We start from the raw sequence: 19,337 nt of genomic DNA on the forward strand, positions 1-19,337 counted from the left end.
TAGACCTTTCACACTAAATCTAAATGCAAACTCCTTACAGCAAAAGCTTTAAGAATCATGAAATCAAAATGTACTCATGTACGCACCCATACTCACTTTCAAGGATGTGGGAGAAAAACACACAGAGACCTGGGGAGAACATGCTAACTGATACAGACAACAAATACCCTGAGTACGGCAGCACTAACACCATGTCACTGAATTCAGTAAAACACTGTAAAGTACTTGTGTCATTTGTTTATTATGTTCTTTGGAAAAAACACGTTTTGGTTGAGGCCTTTTTTTGGAGGATTATTCAATTATGTAAACAAAAATTGTTAAGTTTAATGCCAGAGCATTTGAACCAACCTAAATAATTTCGTCATACAAATTTATCACTAATACATTTTAAAACTTCATAGAAATGACAATGAATTAACAACGAATTAAGGGCCTTTCAAAAGACTCTTTTTAGGAAAATGTTACATATGTAACATATGCATTTGTGTGTTTGATTTATAAAACCATTATAAAAAGATCTGACATGTTTTTCTGTGAACTGAAAACAACTTAAAAAAAGAAATATAAATTGCTCACCACAAGAGTTCAGTTTTATTCATCATTTTTACAAAAGAAACATACTAGAGGCAGAAGAAAGAGAATGCATCACACAAGTCATCAGAACATACTGATGGTGTTTTAAATATCACCTTACTGAAATGTGTATAGTTCTAAATATTCTTTAATATTTTTGTAAGTGTTCATTAAAATTCTAAATATCTTTTTCAGTGTACTTAAGTAGTGAACCAGCTGCTAAAAAGACGATTTTTATTTTATTTATTTTGCTTTATACAATTTCTTGTATTAGGAATTTGTTAGTTTTCGCATACCCCTTGGGGTCAGAGCGCAGGGTCAGCCATTGTACAGCGCACGTGGAGCAATTACAGGTTAAGGGTCTTGCTCAAGGGCCCAGCAGAGTAGGATCTCTTTTGGCAGTGACGGGGATTCGAACCGGCAACCTTCTGGATACTAGCGCAGATCCTTAGCCTCAGAGCCACCACTCTGCCCCGATTTATGTACTCTTTGCCTTCAACAAATGCATGTGACAAATTACAAATGTAGGATTGGAGTGGAATGAACACTTTTACTGGATCTGAAAGGCCGATTTTCTATGACCTATATATAATATGCCTTTCCAACCTAATGACTTGTGTCGGACGCCTGGAAGGACCACAAAAGGGACACTACCTCCCCTGCGCCATGAGAGGGCAGTTGCCCTGGTCTGCATCTGGGCCACGGGATCAGACCTTAGAAGCTCAACCCTGTTGTGGCCTGTGGCCACCACCAGGGAGTGCCCGGATGATTACAGGGCCATGGACTGGAGCACTTCCACCACACCCAGAAGTGCTGCCAGAAGAGCATTACGGAGCACCTGGAGCACATCTGGGGCAGTGTAAAAGAGGACACCTCACTCCATTAGTGGAGCCGGAGTCGGGAGGAAGAAGACGGGGCTTGCGAGAGGAGCAGTGAGGGCGGCGGAGAAGAAAGAGTTGAAAAGAAAGAAGGGACTGTGAGAGAATTGTGGTTATTTAAGGCATTGTGTGGTGTTGTAAAAAGAAGAATATAATTAAACGTGTGTGTTTTTGGACATTTGGTGTTTGTCTGTCTATGTTCAGGGGGCTGAATTACCACAGACTGCTTACTAAAAATATTTTATATTTAAATATTTACTGACAATTGTTTTCTATATTGTAGCACTTGCTACAAAATGTAAATCTATTCTAGCAATACAACACAGTAAGTACAATGACTTATTGATTTAAAAAAATAAACCTGACAAATCAGCTTTCAAGACAAATACAAAAAGAACTTATAGAAACATTTTTAAGAAACGTACCTTCTTACAACCTCTTTCCAACCCTCTTCTCTTTTCTGACCTCTTTTTGGACTGGTCAAATTTATTTTTGAATTTGGAGATGAAACTGGCAGTGAAACATTAGTTTTAAATGTGGCAGATAAGGAACTTGAATTCAAGTCACTGGCGCTTTCTTGTGTTCTAAAACAGAGAAGAATTAAGATTTTCTAAGATTTGATTTCTGCTGGAAAAAAATGCAAAAACCTTGACTCTACAGAATGTAAACTTTAAAAACTGGAAAAAATAAAGTGCCGTATTAAACCAATGTGAATTTTCTAAATCTTTACATTGTTTTATAATATGTAGATCATTTATTTTTGTTACAGACAAAAACAGCATGAAATTAATAGTATATATTCACAACATAAACAAATTAGAAATGCATTCATCAATTCTGTTTTGTGACATGCGGCAAGAATGAAAAGCCAGCACATTTTTGTTTTTACAGCAAATGACTGACCAGTCAGGTTGGGGAGCATGCATTGACACAGCACGTTGCTGCACACAACACATGACGAAACAGCTTGGGATCCTGGTTGGCAACCCCCCACGCAGACACACGATCCAGTCCCACCCTCTGTAAAATAACCATCTATCTGCTGTAACCAGGTGTTATGTGGGCATACCCTTGGCCTGACCAAAGCCACTCGGGTCCTCAACAATGGGGATCCTGCAAGATGGATCACCCTTGGGGAACTGACCCACATGGGCGTAGTGCCGTAACTACCTTCATTGTGAGGGAGCAGCAATGTGCCTCATTCTTGACTCCGTTAGCAACCGTTCATTCGATACAAAGTCAAACCAGCAGCACCCAAAAATCCTCTGAAGAGACACAGTATTAAAATAGAGATGGTGCTCTCTGGATTACTTAATCACATTTTTCAATATACTGGCCTTATATAGTGGGGCAAAAAAGTATTTAGTCAGTCACCAATTGTGCAAGTTCTCCCACTTAAAAAGATGAGAGAGGCCTGTAATTTTCATCATAGGTATACCTCAACTATGAGAGACAAAATGAGAAAAAAAAATCCAGAAAATCACATTGTCTGATTTTTAAAGTATTTATTTGCAAATTATGGTGTAAAATAAGTATTTGGTCACCTACAAACAAGCAAGATTTCTGGCTGTCACAGACCTGTAACTTCTTCTGTAAGAGGCTCCTCTGTCCTCCACTCGTTACCTGTATTAATGGCACCTGTTTGAACTCGTTATCAATATAAAAGACACCTGTCCACAACCTCAAACAGTCACACTCCAAACTCCACTATGGCCAAGACCAAAGAGCTGTCAAAGGACACCAGAAACAAAACTGTACACCTGAACCAGGCTGGGAAGACTGAATCTGCAATAGGTAAGCAGCTTGGTGTGAAGAAATCAACTGTGGGAGCAATTATTAGAAAATGGAAGACATACAAGACCACTGATAATCTCCCTCGATCTGGGGCTCCACGCAAGATCTCACCCCGTGGGGTCAAAATGATCACAAGAACGGTGAGCAAAAATCCCAGAACCACACGGGGGGACCTAGTGAATGACCTGCAGAGAGCTGGGACCAAAGTAACAAAGGCTACCATCAGTGACACACTACGCCGCCAGGGACTCCAATCCTGCAGTGCCAGACGTGTCCCCCTGCTTAAGCCAGGACTTGTGCAGGCCCGTCTGAAGTTTGCTAGAGAGCATTTGGATGATCCAGAAGAGGACTGGGAGAATGTCATATGGTCAGATGAAAAAAACTCTACTCGTCGTGTTTGGAGGAGAAAGAATGCTGAGTTGCATCCAAAGAACACCATACCTACTGTAAAGCATGGGGGTGGAAACATCATGCTTTGAGGCTATTTTTCTGCAAAGGGACCAGGACGACTGATCCGTGTAAAGGAAAGAATGAATGGGGCCATGTATCGTCAGATTTTGAGTGAAAACCTTCCATCAGCAAGGGCATTGAAGATGAAACGTGGCTGGGTCTTTCAGCATAACAATGATCCCAAACACACCACTCGGGTAACGAAGGAGTGGCTTCGTAAGAAGCATTCCAAGGTCCTGGAGTGGCCTAGCAAGTCTCCAGATCTCAAAACCATAGAAAATCTTTGGAGGGAGTTGAAAGTCCGTGTTGCCCAGCGACAGCCCCAAAACATCACTGCTCTAGAGGAGATCTGCATGGAGGAATGGGCCAAAATACCAGCAACAGTGTGTGAAAACCTTGTGAAGACTTACAGAAAACATTTGACCTCTGTCATTGCCAACAAAGGGTATACAACAAAGTATTGAGATGAACTTTTGTTATTGATCAAATACTTTTTTTCCACCATAATTTGCAAATAAATTCTTCAAAAATCAGACAATGTGATTCTCTGGATTTTTTTTTTCCTCATTTTGTCTCTCATAGGTGACGTATACCTATGATGAAAATTACAGGCCTCTCTCATCTTTTTAAGTGGGAGAACTTGCACAATTGGTGGCTGACTAAATACTTTTTTGCCCCACTGTAGCAAACAAATTATAGGCAATGACCACTTAAAGGTATGCATACAAAGACGACTAGCAACGTACAAAGTAGAAACGGGGCAAATGACGCTGAATGCTGCAGTCACTAGAATTTCAGACCCATCAGAAAGCTCATTAGTAAGTAACATATTAAATAACCAGAACCTAAGAAAAACAGAAGGAATAATCTTAATTATGATGGTGATGTGGAAAAGCACTAAACTATGCTATTAAATTCCAAATAAAAAACAGTTGTAAAATTTCTGATGTCATGCCTTTCAATAATCTGTATCATTTGTTCCCGTGTCTACTCTGCTCACTCCTAATAGTATTAGAGAAAATGTGAATTCAAATGAAAAAGGCAAGAGAGTTAAGAACTTAAAACTAAAGCAAAAATTATGAAAATTTCTACATTTCTTATGATTGTATATCCCACACTTGCTTTTTTTCTAAATGCAAAAAAGAAGAAAAAAGACCAGCTAATTAAAAACTAAGACCAATAAACAGGTAAAATGATTGTGAAAGTGGTAGTAACAAACCAAGACTGAACTATAAAACCACTACATGATCAGGTAATCTAACGCAACTCTCATAACAAAACTGGAAACCTATAGCATAACGCCAAGGGCAAAGAAACACAATCTGCTGCCAGCATCCCAAGATCCGTGTCATTCATGAGTGACCAGTCACAAATGTGATTGAACAGTTTGTATTCAATGTACTACACTCAAAGACAAGTAATGTTCAAGACTGTTGTTTAGAAAATAAATTAAAATGAGGGGGGAATACACACTTAATAAATCTTAAAAGCTATTACTGCAATGTTTTTGAATAGTTAACAGAATTAAAACCTAAAATCAATGATTTATGTAAAGGATGACAAAAAGCTGACACAAGGGTCAAATTAAGCAATCAGCTACATTAAGAGTAAAAAATGGCTTCTAATTTAGGACTGTGGCTGCTGAAGAAGCCTTCAGCCAAGTAGGCTCACCCAGACTTCTGACATTTTATAAAAAGAAAGTTAGCTATTACCCCAAAACTGCATACTTTTGTCAACTCAGCACATCCTTCCTTACACAAGACATCAGTAATGTGCATTTTACTCTGTAAACTATTTACATCAAGTCAAAACACAATAGTATTGTAGTCTACTACAAATTTAAACTATGACTGTTTTGATCCATGTACATATATTCGGGGGGAAACATCAGCGCAAGTACAGAACATTTAAGTGCAGACCATTTGCAGTGAAAATTAAGATTTGTTACTTGGCATTCTTAAAGTGGGCATCTAATTTGTATCAAAGCAACGTTAAGGTAAAGACAGACCAACTAGGAGGAGAATAATTTAATTGTTATGTTATACAGGGCTCAGAGGGCCTATCTTGCATTTATAATGATACCAACAACAGACAACACTCACAACAAACTATACATTAATTGTAACATCTGACGACAGATAAAAGAAACATATCAGGTCTGCTCAGGCAGTTGGCAGTATAAGCAGTTGTTTAATAGCTTTATGACCCGAGGGTAAGCATGGTCCATTAATCTAGAGGTGGCTATACACGTGTTGGCAAACTAAGTAATAATTTGTTTTCTCTTTTACAGTGGCGAGGCAGCCACAACTGACAAGCAGTAAATTTCAAACTGATAATTAAAAATAGCAGCTAATTTTTAAGCCATATTTCAGAGATTGTTTCTCCTTCTTAATAAATTGACTATGTAAACATAGCACAATAAAAAAGTAAAAATAAGAAAAACCAATTAATAGTACTGCACTTAAAAATCTTGCAGCAAAACCTGTAAGTATCAAATCAGTTATAATTAAGCACGCTGCTCTTGAATGAATAAAGGAAAAAGAACCAAGAAAAGGAAGGTACGGAAAAATCAGATGTTATTATACTCACCCTGGCTACTTAGAAAAGCTAAGTTAGAGTTAGTGGTGTCTAGACTCAGAAGATTGCATAACCCAACATAAACATGGCTTAAAACAAAAATTAACAATAGATGTATTTATAAGAAACTGAATTACGAAATGAAAAACCAATACATTTGTATAACACCAAAGTCCAAAAATAATGATTGAATATGATGAACAAGTATATACTTCTGTTTTCAATCGACAAGTTTAGAAAACTACTAATTAAGTATAACAAAATAGATAAAGCACTATGTAGTGACTAATATTTTTATTTGGTTTCCATTTATTATATTGTCCCTTGTCTAGTTAAAAGTTTTTGTTTCTTTATTTGGATATTACTACTCTTATTTTGTATGTGATTTATTTGCATTTATATGCATGTTTTGTACACCCTCATATTCACTGTCTTCTGTGTTCCGCTTAGCTAGTAGTATTTCATATTGTTGATTACAAAATAAAAGCATATACTTGTTCATCATCTTCAATCATTATTTCTGGACATTGGCATTATAAAAATGTACCAGTTTTAAATCTGTCATTCAGTTTCTTTAAAAATAAAACTGCTACTGAATTGTCTGTATTACATGTTTAAGCTGGACAATGTATTCCTATGAGTCAAATACAAGTAACTATCTTCTCTTCTAAGTAATTAGTTTCACTGTAATAGCAATATATTTTACTTGTATTATTTTACTCATAAAATACCACCTGCTTAATATAGTTAAAAAAGCAAAAAGTGGCACTGAACTCTTAACACATGGAATCCAAAACACAGAGAAAAGCAGTTAATCATTTCAACACTTGAAGCCAAGTTATCTTTTGGTCTGCCCTTGAACAAACAGTCTGGGTCCAGATGCCAGTAGTCCTTACTGTTGCTTTCCTGACAAGCCAGAGAAGCTTAAAAAAATTGCCATTTGTAATGAGAGGTGGTGTACAGATGAGCTGAGAGTGAACATGCCAACAGATGGACAGATTTCAAGATATGTTCCCCATACTGTTAACAAATATTGGTATTAGGATGAAATTTGCACCAAACTATTTACTATGTATGAGTTTTTAATGTAACATCTAGAAACCTCATTACTAATCGCCTTCCAACACTTTAATAATTTCACCAGCAAACCGACCTTTGCTTAAACTTAAAATACTGAAGTCTTTTTAGTAAATAAACCACTCATAATCCAGGTGAATTTTATTGTTCCTTGGAATCTTTTGTGTCTGTATAACTCGAGTTCTGCATTAAACAAATTGTCAGAATTAATGCATTTTATGCATAAAGCAGCTTTCCTAGACTATGTCCACATTATAACCTTCAACACTTGTCAGAATCCAGCTATATAGACATTAAAAGAACAACCAGTAACATCAGAATATCTTCAACATTCAAACAGGGATATGGTCATGACCGCGTTGCTGTGCATCTCAGTAGGAAATATAAGCAGGTACTATTGATAATCTATTTGATACTTTACTCTAGCTTAGATGGACGGAAAAGAAACTATGAGAGAAGACTTTTCAGGCAGAAATTTGAGATATATATTACAAGTACTGTAGTTTTATATTGCATACCTAGTTTCAGCAATTTTTAATAAGAGATCATTTTATAGTGATAATGTTTTAAACAAATAATCACAGATACAATAAAAAAGTAGCATTTTATCTTTAACTCCATGAAAAAAAATATACAGCTATCAGGAATTTTAGAAAAAGGTAAGAATCAAAACATAAAAGGATCACATAGTTTTAACTTACTTTGGCAGGCTTTTTGAAACAGGGACAGCAACCTTTTCATCTCGCAGCGTTGAATGCAAAACTACTGGCTGTCTCTTTTCACCGGATGAAGGCAAGTCTGGTAGGTAGTTTAACTCCTGGCTCTTGCTGCCACTGCTGCTCTCACTGTTGCAGTCAGTGCTGTCCAGGTTATCTGAATCACTGTTCCCGCCAGCTCCCCCGCCTCTCGGCTCACCATGTATTTTGTTTTTGTCTGCTTTCTGTTGGGCTAATGAAACCTGTGGATCTTGTAATATAATTTGAACATTCTGGGAAGTATCTTTCGTTTTGTTCTTCTTATTCTTTCTGTTAGTGCTTGGTGTTGTCACCACATTCGCTCTCTTCTTCCCAAACACATTGGTAAAAGTATCTGAAGTTGCAGATATGCCTATGGTGGTAGTGGTGGTTGCACTTGGAGGCTCAATGGGTACTTCTGGCTCTGTTAAATAATGCAAGAAAAATGCATCAAAAATAAAGAAGGAATACATTTTCAATTAACCTGTACTTAATAATGATTAAGTTTCTTAAGTGCAGCACATGCATTTGTTTAGTTTCTTTAAATACACATACACACGGAAACAAAAGTATGTGTTAGAAATTACTTGTTCTCTTGTACCCAAATGGCTTGCTGATGAAAGTAATAATGAGTACATTTAATACATTTCTTGAATTCTAAATGTGAGTAAATATACAGGAAAAGCATGTCATGGTTTCTATTAGGATTTCAAGAAACATAGTAAGTGTACTCTCTTACTTTCATCAACTAGCCATTTGGGTACAAGAGGAAAGTAATTTCAGTTTCAGATTGGCATGTCCCTGCCTCATTTGTTCATTTTCTGAAAGCACTTTTTTATTAGTGGAAAAATAAACTTAATACGGACACCTCTGACAGAATTTCAGAGAAAACCCAGGCAGAACATGGGAGAAATGAAATTCCTAACAGACCACGAACTAAACCCCAAGGCTGAAGGTGCGAGTCTACAGCCTAAATCTTACACACAATTTTAACTAATGAATGACATGTGCTAAACATTAATACAAAATATAGTGGAAAAGAAAAAGAAAATAGACACAAGCATAGAAGTGGCCATGTGTATAACCAGATAAGGAAGATTAGAATTAAAACTGAAATTATACTTTGCAGCAACTAATACCACAGACGGTGATGAAGACAGTTTATTTTAAGCTTTAGTTGCTCAGTTATAAAAAATACATACATATAAATGAAACAACACACTGGAACCACCTTTCCAAGACAGCAGTTAGAAATGAGGAGGGTAAATGAAAATGAATACCTTCCGCAGAATCTTTTTCTGCATCTTGCATTTCTGAGGCTTCCTTAGTTTTAGCTTCTTCTTCTTCTTGTTTTCTTTTCTGCTCCTCCTTTTTCTTCTTTCTTTTCTCTTTGCGTTTTTCTCTTTTGGCTGCTAAAGCCTGTTTCTTGCTCTCTTCTCTGGACTAATTTGGTAAGAAAATCAGAGCAATTTAAATTACACTCGTATGCATTTAATGCTTAAGGCAAGGTTAGTCAAAAACAAGGTAACTCTTCAATTATTTCACAAATATGAGGAGTATAATTTATAGTTCAAGTGTCAAAACATTTTTGTTAAAGGAATGATTTAAAAAAAAGTTTTAAGAGTTAACAGTCATCTATTGCATAATTTCTGCCAACATAAATAATTTTCTTATCCACACCTCTGCATGGTATCGTTGCCGTATCTTTTCTGTCTATGCTCTCTCCTTCATATAATGTGAAAACTACCACCTAGGACATCTGCTTTCTGTTCTGGTTTTACATATGCCTTAAGTCCTATTTGAATTTGAATATAATTGTCTTTATTGATACCTTTTCGTGAGTTTTATGTGCTTGCCATTATACCAACAGGGATTTTTGTGCTTTGCATTTTACTTGTTGCCTTTTCCCTTCTAATTGCAGATTTTTCAATGTTGAAAAGCTCTACAGGGGCGGCAGGGTGGCGCAGTGGTAGTGCTTCTGACTCACAGTAAGGAGACCTGGGTTCACTTCCCGGGTCCTCCCTGCGTGGAGTTTGCATGTTCTCCCCATGTCTGCGTGGGTTTCCTCCCACAATCCAAAGACATGCAGGTTAGGTGGATTGGCGATTCTAAATTGGTCCTAGTGTGTGCTTGGTGTGTGTGTGTGTGTGTCCTGCGGTGGGTTGGCGTCCTGCCCAGGATTGGTTCCTGCCTTGCTCCTGTGTTGGCTGGGATTGGCTCCAGCAGACCCCCATGCCCCTGTGTTAGGATTCAGCAGGTTGGAAAATGGATGGATGGATGGATGGAAAAGTTCTACAGATATGATGTGTTATTATTTTTGATTTAATACAATTACTGAACTTCCCTTGGGGAAAATGAAGTACTTTCAATATTGTTATCTTTAGATCCATAGCACTAAAAGTATTTTCCCACAATCATCAAAAAGAAAAATGCACAGAAACAGCACAAGTGCTCTCTGGTGTGCAGGCTCAATCACAGCTTTCTTTTCTACTGCTTTTTAATGTTCCAGACTGAGCATGTTAAGGAGCAACAGACAACATGCTCAGAAAGAATCTGGGGAAAAAGTTTAAATAAATTACACTTACACTTGCTTATACTTCAGATTCATATTTTAGGGGGACATTACAGGCCCTTAGAGGAATTAGGGTACTTTTGCGTCATATTAGCTTAAGGTTTATCATAAAATAATTAAATTCTGACGCTAGCAATTTTCATTTGATGTTCTTTCAAACAGTTTTGATTTCTTTTTCCCATATAGTTAACAGTAGGAACTGAGCTTCTGCCTTGCCAAAATGTGCTGGGTACTGTTCTTCTTGTCACTTGCAACAGAAACTTCTTGGAGCAACTTAAACTACTGGCTAATCAAATGAGCTTGGATCAAATAGTCTCTTCCAAACTGGTAAATGTCTAATGCACATATGTAGTTCACATGCAGAAATTTGTTGGTCATAATATCACTGTCACCTTGTAAAGTTGGTCTGCACTGCTTTAAACCAGTAGGCAAGGGGAACCTGGGTGCATCTGGTTAAAGTCCATTGTGGAAGTGAAAAAGGAGGAAAATAAAGGGGGGGTTTTGGGGTGTGATGACTTGGAGCTCAGCTATGGAATGTTTTGATAGCATCTAGAGTTCTAGCACAGTGCAACAACTCAGGAATTGCAGCTTGAAGATTGATAGATTTGCACGGCAGTGCAGTATGCTGTGGACTTTTGTTTATTTAACAGGCAGCCAAGTTTTTTTTTCCCCCTTTCTTCGCTTTGCATCTTATTATATATGTCATGCACTTTTTGTAGGTGAGTTCCACGTTAAAAATATCACATCGGTACTATAGATGAGAAACAGCTAAATAAGTATTAAACTGAAAATCAAGGCTGTCATGTACTTTTTGTTGCCCATACAATTTTCCACAGAAAAATCGAGGATTCTGTGTTGCAATCGTTAAAAAGGGACTGAAAACATAATTACAGGCTAGGATTGTAAATTTTAAGAAGCAAGTGGTTCAAAGTTAAATCCCAAAAAGAAAGATGTATGAAACTGCCTAGAATGGCAACTCTGACATTGTGGTGCTCAAGTGCAGCCTGAGAGCCCTACTCTAGAGGTTAATTTTCTCCAGGAATATTTTTAACGAGGTTTTGCTCTCTCTTTGTGCCACCCTACTATATTCTGTAAGATAGATGCTCTTAATCTCAATTAAGTCAAAGTTTATTTTACTACTCATTTTAATAAAAGTATGTAAATGTTGTACAGTTAAGTATTTTTCCCTAATTATGAATTGAAACATCAATATTTTAAAGCCTATCTTCAGTAAACTTGGCAGAAAAACAAACTTAAGTGAAATGAAAAATATATCAATATCAGACATAAAGATGGAATAAGCTTGCATGTGAACAACAAAAGCAATAGTGTACAATGATATCAAAAAATAATCTTAAATATCAGCTGTTGATATATAATGTACAAACTTTGTAAAATGCCCATAACCATAACTCACTCCCATCACAAAATGTTATAGTATTCTGAACACTCAACATAGTGTCAACTTAATTAACAACTGCTGAAGTAACTATTCTTACTTTTTCCAAATCCAACTCTTTTAATAAAATGCTTGCGTTTTTATTTGCTTCTGCCGCCTGCTGGTCTTTGGCTTTAACTATGGTTTCCATACACTGGTGACATTTCTTCAAAAGTTCCTGAAAAAAACGAAAGGAATACACAAACATTAGGCCTAATATTACAAGTACTTCAGTGTACTTTTATGAACATATAATTAGGAATCAAGAACCACATTAAAGAAGCTGTTCTAAGTTACCCCTTACTATAATCTTTAAACTCATTAAAATAGAAATACCTTATCAGCAATAGTAGCGATGTATCTCATGCATTCAATGTCAGATGGAAACTGGTTTACTTCTTTCACTAGATACTGCACTACTTTCACATGACCCTGCAAGTAATAAAATAAATAAATGTTATATATTTAAAAGACAAATTCACAGTCAACAATAATACATCATCTTTTAGATGAGTGTTTTATATATAAATTACATTAGTTTTTTTCTAAAACAAACATCCATTTCATTTAAGGGACAGCAAGAGAGACTGATAGGTTGAGTCACCACCCAAATGTCACAGCAAGTGAAACTGTCATTCAGATAAAATGAATGAACACTGCATGTGCTTCAAAGCACTGAAAACTAGGAATGCTCCAATCAGGTTTTTTTTTTTTTTAAGGCCAATAAAATGACTGATTTCATGTTACTTATCGTCCGATTCCGATATGGTGTCTGAATTTTTTTTCTTTATCCTTTAAAAAAAAAAAAAAAAGTTTCACACTAAGCTCCTGAATAACCACAGATATAGAAGCCTTATGTTCTACATTAATGTGTTACCTTTAGTATTGTTATAATTAAACTACAGACCACAGGTGTTAACTGCTTATTTTTATAAACAAAATGTAATTCTGTAGGCTTATTGTTCAATGACCATTAAATACTAAAATAAATAAAATTTCCTTAAAATACATTAATTAATGAAATATGTACAAAAATATATCAATAATACATATGGTATAAAAGAAAATAAAATGCTTATTATAATTAGAAGCTGTCATACTTTTTGACTTAATGGGGGGGAGGGGAGAGTTTTTTGCCATTTCTCTAGCAAAAAAGCAAATTTATATATTCTCACACAATCGATACTGGCAATTAAATACTGCTTAAATGTAAATATACATGTACTTGCAGGTTTTAATCATTAAATACACTACAGTTTTTTTGCAAATAAAATATACATTAAGTATATTTATAAAGGTGTGTTTTTTTAACTAAGCAAGTTTCTGATTTTAATAGCTTTGCAGAACCATTTGTGGTCACTTACTTACTACCTAAAAGCAATGTTTAGAGCATCCCTTAAAAATGGTTACTAAACCTCAAGGACTATATTCCTATTGTAGCTCAATGGCCTAGTTTATACACCAATATTATAATATATACTCTATTATACTCTTTTTCAACCCAATATCATTAATATCTCTGCAATATTCAGGTGACAATATTCTGGGATTTCTTTTTGAACAAAATTTGGAGATTGATATTTTTAATACTAGGCTTTTGAGAAATTGGGACAGGTGTTGTATAATCACATTTTATTCACTCCTCGCTTACAAGAAATGGCTTAGATGGGAGTCACATTTCATTTATTACTCATTTAGACTGACCACTACAGCAAAGGTGATTCTAAGAACATTAAAATATTTGATTTATTTCCACTCAGTGCCAAGGACACTCCACCAATTATGGAGAATATCTCATAGGTCACCTGGAAGTGCTAAATCCATGTTGGGACAAAAGCTTGAATGAAAGTCAAAGCCAACAACTGTAAAACCTGGCACTTATGAGTTGAATGCCCCAGAGAAGGTGAGTGAGAGAAACAGACAGAGAAATACATGAAAAATAGTCCGTTTTGGCAAATTTTATCCAGAAGATATAAATTGCTGAACAATGAAGATTTAAAAAAAAACAAAAAACATCAGGCTGTAAAGTCTGTAAATTTATAGAGTGAACTTTCCAACAAAATATGCTAAGACAACTAATAATATAAAATGTAAATTTGGGTTTTGGTGATCAAATAAAATTTTAAAAATACAACTGAAATCATATAAAACTGACAACATTGGAGACTCTTTCTTTCATATAGTTTTCTTTGGAGCCAACTAGTTTAGGAGACATGGGTTGCTCATTTGTACCTTATTTTCTATTAAATAGATTAACTGCTTGCTACTTTATGTTTTACAGCAGCTTGTCTGCGTTTTGGAACTTCCAACTTTTTTGTAAGAAATTTTAAGAGAAAATGTAGAGGGTCTTGGGGCTACATGGGTTAAAATAGCTTCCTTTTGGGTTGTATTCATCCCATTAAATCCCGATTTCATTGCAACGACAGCTAAATAAAAATATTCATCACTGACTAGGATACAAACATTAATTGGCTAATTGTTATAATACAATTACTTCTCTACTAAAATTAAAAATCATATCAGTGTTTTTTTTCCTTTCTGATATTTCTTTTTAATAATAGTGGTCACAGAAATAGTCATTCAACACAAGGATGATACTAAAAAGTGATCATATATACTCATTGTTTAAAATGTTGACAGTGTTTCAAGCTGTGTTAAAATAAAAAGTTTACCTTGCGAAAAGCTGCCATGAGAGGTGTAATTTTCCTGTTGTCTGCAGCGTCCACATCTGCACCTGCCTGCACCAGCAGCTGAACAACATCAAAGTGCCCACCATTAGCTGCTAACCACAGGGGGGTATTCCCTTTCTTGTTCCGAACATCAATATGAGCACCTCTGCAAGTAGGGACAAGAAAAGAGTAAAGAAATTTTAAACATTACATTCTGAAATGCTTTATACTGTTTTACTACCCATTCAGGAAGGAAAACAATGCAAAGACTCTTTCAAAAGGAAAGCAGCAATACCTGTTGATAAGTAGTTCACAAAACTTATAATGGCCTTTGTCAGCAGCTATTGTTAAAGCTGTGTCCCTTGATGAAGGCACTGGTGGTGCATTTACATCAGCTCCTTTGTCGAGCAGGACCCTACCAACCTCAGCATACCCTCCAGATGCAGCTTCCATTAATGGCGTTAAACCAGTCTAATGTCAATTAAAAAGAAAAATTTAAATTTAAATAACAATTTACGAAATACACTTGTTTAATTACTACACAGAGTTGAGAAAAACACAATTGCTATAATTTATTGATGTTTATATTTGTTATGAAAAAAGTGTGGTTTAGTGGCCAAAGCTTTGGGTTGTGACCGACAATGATTTTGGGCAAGTATCTGAGAGAGAACCATACTGAAATCTGAGGGCATTTATAAAACCAGGTTTTTTTTATATATAAATACACTGATTTTTGCACTAAACAGGTTGCTAAGAATCAGTAAATGAAACGCCTAAATAAGGCACCGCATTCAAAGTTTTACTCTTCAAGACAATGGTATTATGATAAAGCTTCACTACTACTTTGTCATGCTTATTTTAAGGATGTAGTGTTTGGCCAATACTGCCAATGTTTACTCAACTTCCATAAACATTGACACATTTCTTGCCACAGATGTTAAACTAATGCTGTTTACTTAGCAATCCCCTTAACTCTTTTAGGGCGGATGTCGACTTTTGTCGACAGGAGGGGTTGAAGGCGAATGTCGACAAAAGTCGACATCCAGGGATAAAGGGCGACAATCAGCTGTTAATGGCGACAAATCTCACTGTCACGTCACAGGCATTCCCTCTGTGCTTGGAGGAATGCTAGACTCGTTGACTCGGCAAATAAACATTGCGTGTGCGTGAGTTGCGAAATGTAAACAAAGGCAAGATGGCACCGACATGTGAAAAGGCAGCGAAGCAAGTGCAGAAAAGAAAACACTCAGCAGACTATGTTTTGCGCATTACCGCGGAGTCGGACTCTTGATTTTTCAGAATCGGACTTTATTGGCAGTGATCAGGAGATCGAGCAAGAGAGTTAGAAGCAGGCATCAGCTGATCAGACACCAGCCGATGCCGCGCGAGCGGATCTGCTGCCAGTTGAGTGCCTTTGCGCAGCCGATGCATCTACGGCAAGGTTCGCATGGGATAAATACACATACATTGATCCGTTGAGAGCCGATCTGGCTACCGGAGTTTACAAGACAGCATGGCTTGCTTTTGGACACGACAGATCACCAGCTGCTGTACTTCAGGCTGCTCTCTCCTGATGCTGCTTTATAGCTACTGTCAGACGAGACAAACAGGTAGGCAGAGATTTTTTTTGAATCGCGGGCTGCGTTTGCATCGCATTCTCGTTATTCAAAGTGGAAACCCACAACGAAAGACGAGATGAAGCGCGCTGTGGCATTACAAATAGAGATGGGACAGAACTGGTGATATAACTTCAGGGAGCATTGGTCCAAACGTGTTTTGTCCCCTGGTGGCTTAGGTACGTGCTGCTGCAAAGTTTTATTCACTTCTGTAACAAACAGAAGCAAATCCCATGGGGTGAGCCAGGCTATAATGCCATACATAAAGTTCATAAAGTTTCAGAAGATGAAAAGAGGTGACAATACGGTTTTCATGCAGGCAGAAAACTTGGTGGCAGTGGCATGGCACGATGGCAAATGGGTGACTTGTCTCTCTACAGTACACACTAACAATATATGTTAGAAAATGCAGCAACAGACAATTGAAAAATAGGCACCAAAGCAACACGTATTGTAAGGAGTGCAATGTGGCAATGACTGAAATTGGCTGCTTTGAGCGAGATCAGACTTTGCTGTGTAAAATGTATGTGATATGTATGTGAAATCATAGAGTATGCAGGCTCATACAACATGCAAGACAGTAACATTTGTCAAAAGTAAATATTTTTTGTTGATTTGATATGTTAAACAATTGCTTTGTGTTCTTTTTTAAAAAATGTTAGTTTTTGGAAAAATATTCAGCCCTGGGAGAAAAGAAACAAAAAAAAACTTAGCCCTAAAAGAGTTAATTACAATGATGGCAAGTATAGGTGTTACATAAAATAATTAACAAATAGAATCACAGATAAACGTACTTGAAAAACAAAAGCTTTCAAGAAACACAATTGTTGGTGAAAATTCAACTCACCTTTGCTCTGTGTTCAACATTTGCTTTCCTGTCCAGCAGCAAGCTGACCACCTCTGCTCTGCCTTGAAAACAAGCGAGTGTGAGGGCGGTGTTTCGATTGGTCTCTATTTGAGCATTGATATCTGAGCCCATATCAAGCAGTAACTTCACTGCAGGTACATGACCATTCATTGCAGCCAGCATTAGAGGAGAGATGCCCAGTTTACTCCCAGTTCTGAAGAAAAACATTATTATACACAGAAACCAAGCTTAGTAATCTATTTTCAATAATCCTATGACATTAAAATACAACCAATTAAAGAACAAGTTAACTTCCAAAAAAATCTTATGAAAAGTTAAAAAGTAATATTCTTTAAAACGTCAGTGTTACTGTCATCAGTATTACTGCCTGACAGATCCAGCATCCTCCACTCAAATCCCTAGCCCCACCACTATCCGTGTGGAGTTTAAGTTCTCTCCATGTATTTCTGGGTTTTCCACTAGACAGATGTGTATTTAGGCTAAACAATGACTTTAAACTGTCCTTCATATGACTGGTTATGAGTTTGGGTATGTATACTTTAAGATGGACTCATGCCAAAATCACTAATGTTTTATGACTTAAGTACTTCAACCCCTGGATTTAATATGGTTTAGCATGTTATGGCATTATTTGCATATTTTATTTTGTGATATTTAATACTGTGTAGCATGAACACCACTTGTTACTATAGACTTTCTTTCAATAGACTGTGGCGAATGTCCTCATTCTTTCAAATTAAAAGACACATTTCATTAAAGCAAACAAACTTATTTGAAGTAAATAACCCATTAACACTGTTAATAAAAAAACATTTCAAAAGGAAAATTTGAAATAATATTTAAATTCTAGTATATAATCTACCTTGAATTAATCTCAGCTCCAGCATTGAGAAGGATCTTAATGATATTAACATAACCCCCTGATGCAGCCAAACTCAAAGGCGTATAATCTGAAACATTTCGATGCTCTTTATTTGCACCTCGTAGCAGCAGTAATTCAACCACCTTAAAAATATAAAATGTAATATTAAAAATAAAAAAGAGAGAAATGTAAGACTCTCAAAATTTCAAGCACATACTAGGAATCTTTACTGAAATGCCAACCTCTTGTCGTCCTCCGGAACATGCCAACGATAACGGTGTGTCTTTGGTACGCTCTGACTGTGCTTCAATGTCCCCACCTTTGTCTAACAAGATTTCCACCACACCAACATGTCCTGCAGTTGCTGCCAGAATGAGGGGGGTGAAACCTGAAAGGAACAAATGAAAACTCGAAAATAAATCAAAATACTAATGCATGCTGTTTATACTCTATACTATAATATATACACTATAGTAAAATAAAAACCTTCTGTCTAAAAAGGATAAAAGAATGAGCTAGACTGTTTTAAAAGTACGATAAAAGATGTTGAAAGTTGGATAAAACAGTTTTTTTTATGTCTTAAATTTAAATTATGTATTTCATATTTAAAAAAGCTCACAAACTGCCAACTTTATTGTCGAATCATCTGTTTTTTTTGTAACAAAAGAATTTGAATTGGATATTCATTTGGTAAAGGTGCTTCAAAAAATCAATGACAATCAATGCATTTTGGGATATTACCATATTTGATTTGTATTTCTAAAATTAATACACATTTTTCAAATTTGCCATTGTACACATTTGCTCCTATACTCAATGAAGTTTATATGCAGTCAATTTAAAATTAGAAAATTAAAAATAAAACAAAATACTGTACTTAATCCACATGACATTTTTAAGTATGCTATTGGTTATAAAAACAAAATATTTAAAGTGCAACATTAATGTGTAATGCTACAAAAAACAAATGTGCACCTTTTTTGTCCCGATGTTCAATATTTGCACCACGTGCTAGTAAAACAGACACAAGCTCTTCATGTCCTCCTGCACAAGCCAAAGTTAATGCTGTATCATGGTTGCTTTCCGTCTAAAATGAAGTATTTACAGAAAAGTAAGAAAATCAGCATTTCTTCTGTGTGTTTTTAAATAGTACGATTCTTTACATCACTTTAGCTTGTTATTGAAAACTGTCAAATAAAGAATTCAGATATTACAGAAATGTCTTCAAA

The 19,337-nt window shown here is 36.0% G+C and overlaps 1 protein-coding gene across 1 annotated transcript in view; it reads right to left on the minus strand.

Moving 5' to 3' along the window:
• ankhd1 (ankyrin repeat and KH domain containing 1) overlaps nucleotides 1-19,337 on the minus strand; it is a 198,412-nt gene that overhangs the window by 42,062 nt on the left and 137,013 nt on the right. Inside the window, 11 exon segments of the mRNA XM_051934204.1 lie at nucleotides 1,877-2,035; nucleotides 8,051-8,507; nucleotides 9,364-9,526; nucleotides 12,155-12,271; nucleotides 12,430-12,525; nucleotides 14,766-14,928; nucleotides 15,058-15,233; nucleotides 17,226-17,439; nucleotides 18,109-18,251; nucleotides 18,351-18,496; nucleotides 19,084-19,195. Of these exon segments, the coding sequence (XP_051790164.1) occupies nucleotides 1,877-2,035; nucleotides 8,051-8,507; nucleotides 9,364-9,526; nucleotides 12,155-12,271; nucleotides 12,430-12,525; nucleotides 14,766-14,928; nucleotides 15,058-15,233; nucleotides 17,226-17,439; nucleotides 18,109-18,251; nucleotides 18,351-18,496; nucleotides 19,084-19,195 (1,946 nt within the window).

Source organism: Erpetoichthys calabaricus, chromosome 11, assembly GCF_900747795.2.
Source record: "Erpetoichthys calabaricus chromosome 11, fErpCal1.3, whole genome shotgun sequence".
NCBI lineage: Eukaryota > Metazoa > Chordata > Cladistia > Polypteriformes > Polypteridae > Erpetoichthys > Erpetoichthys calabaricus.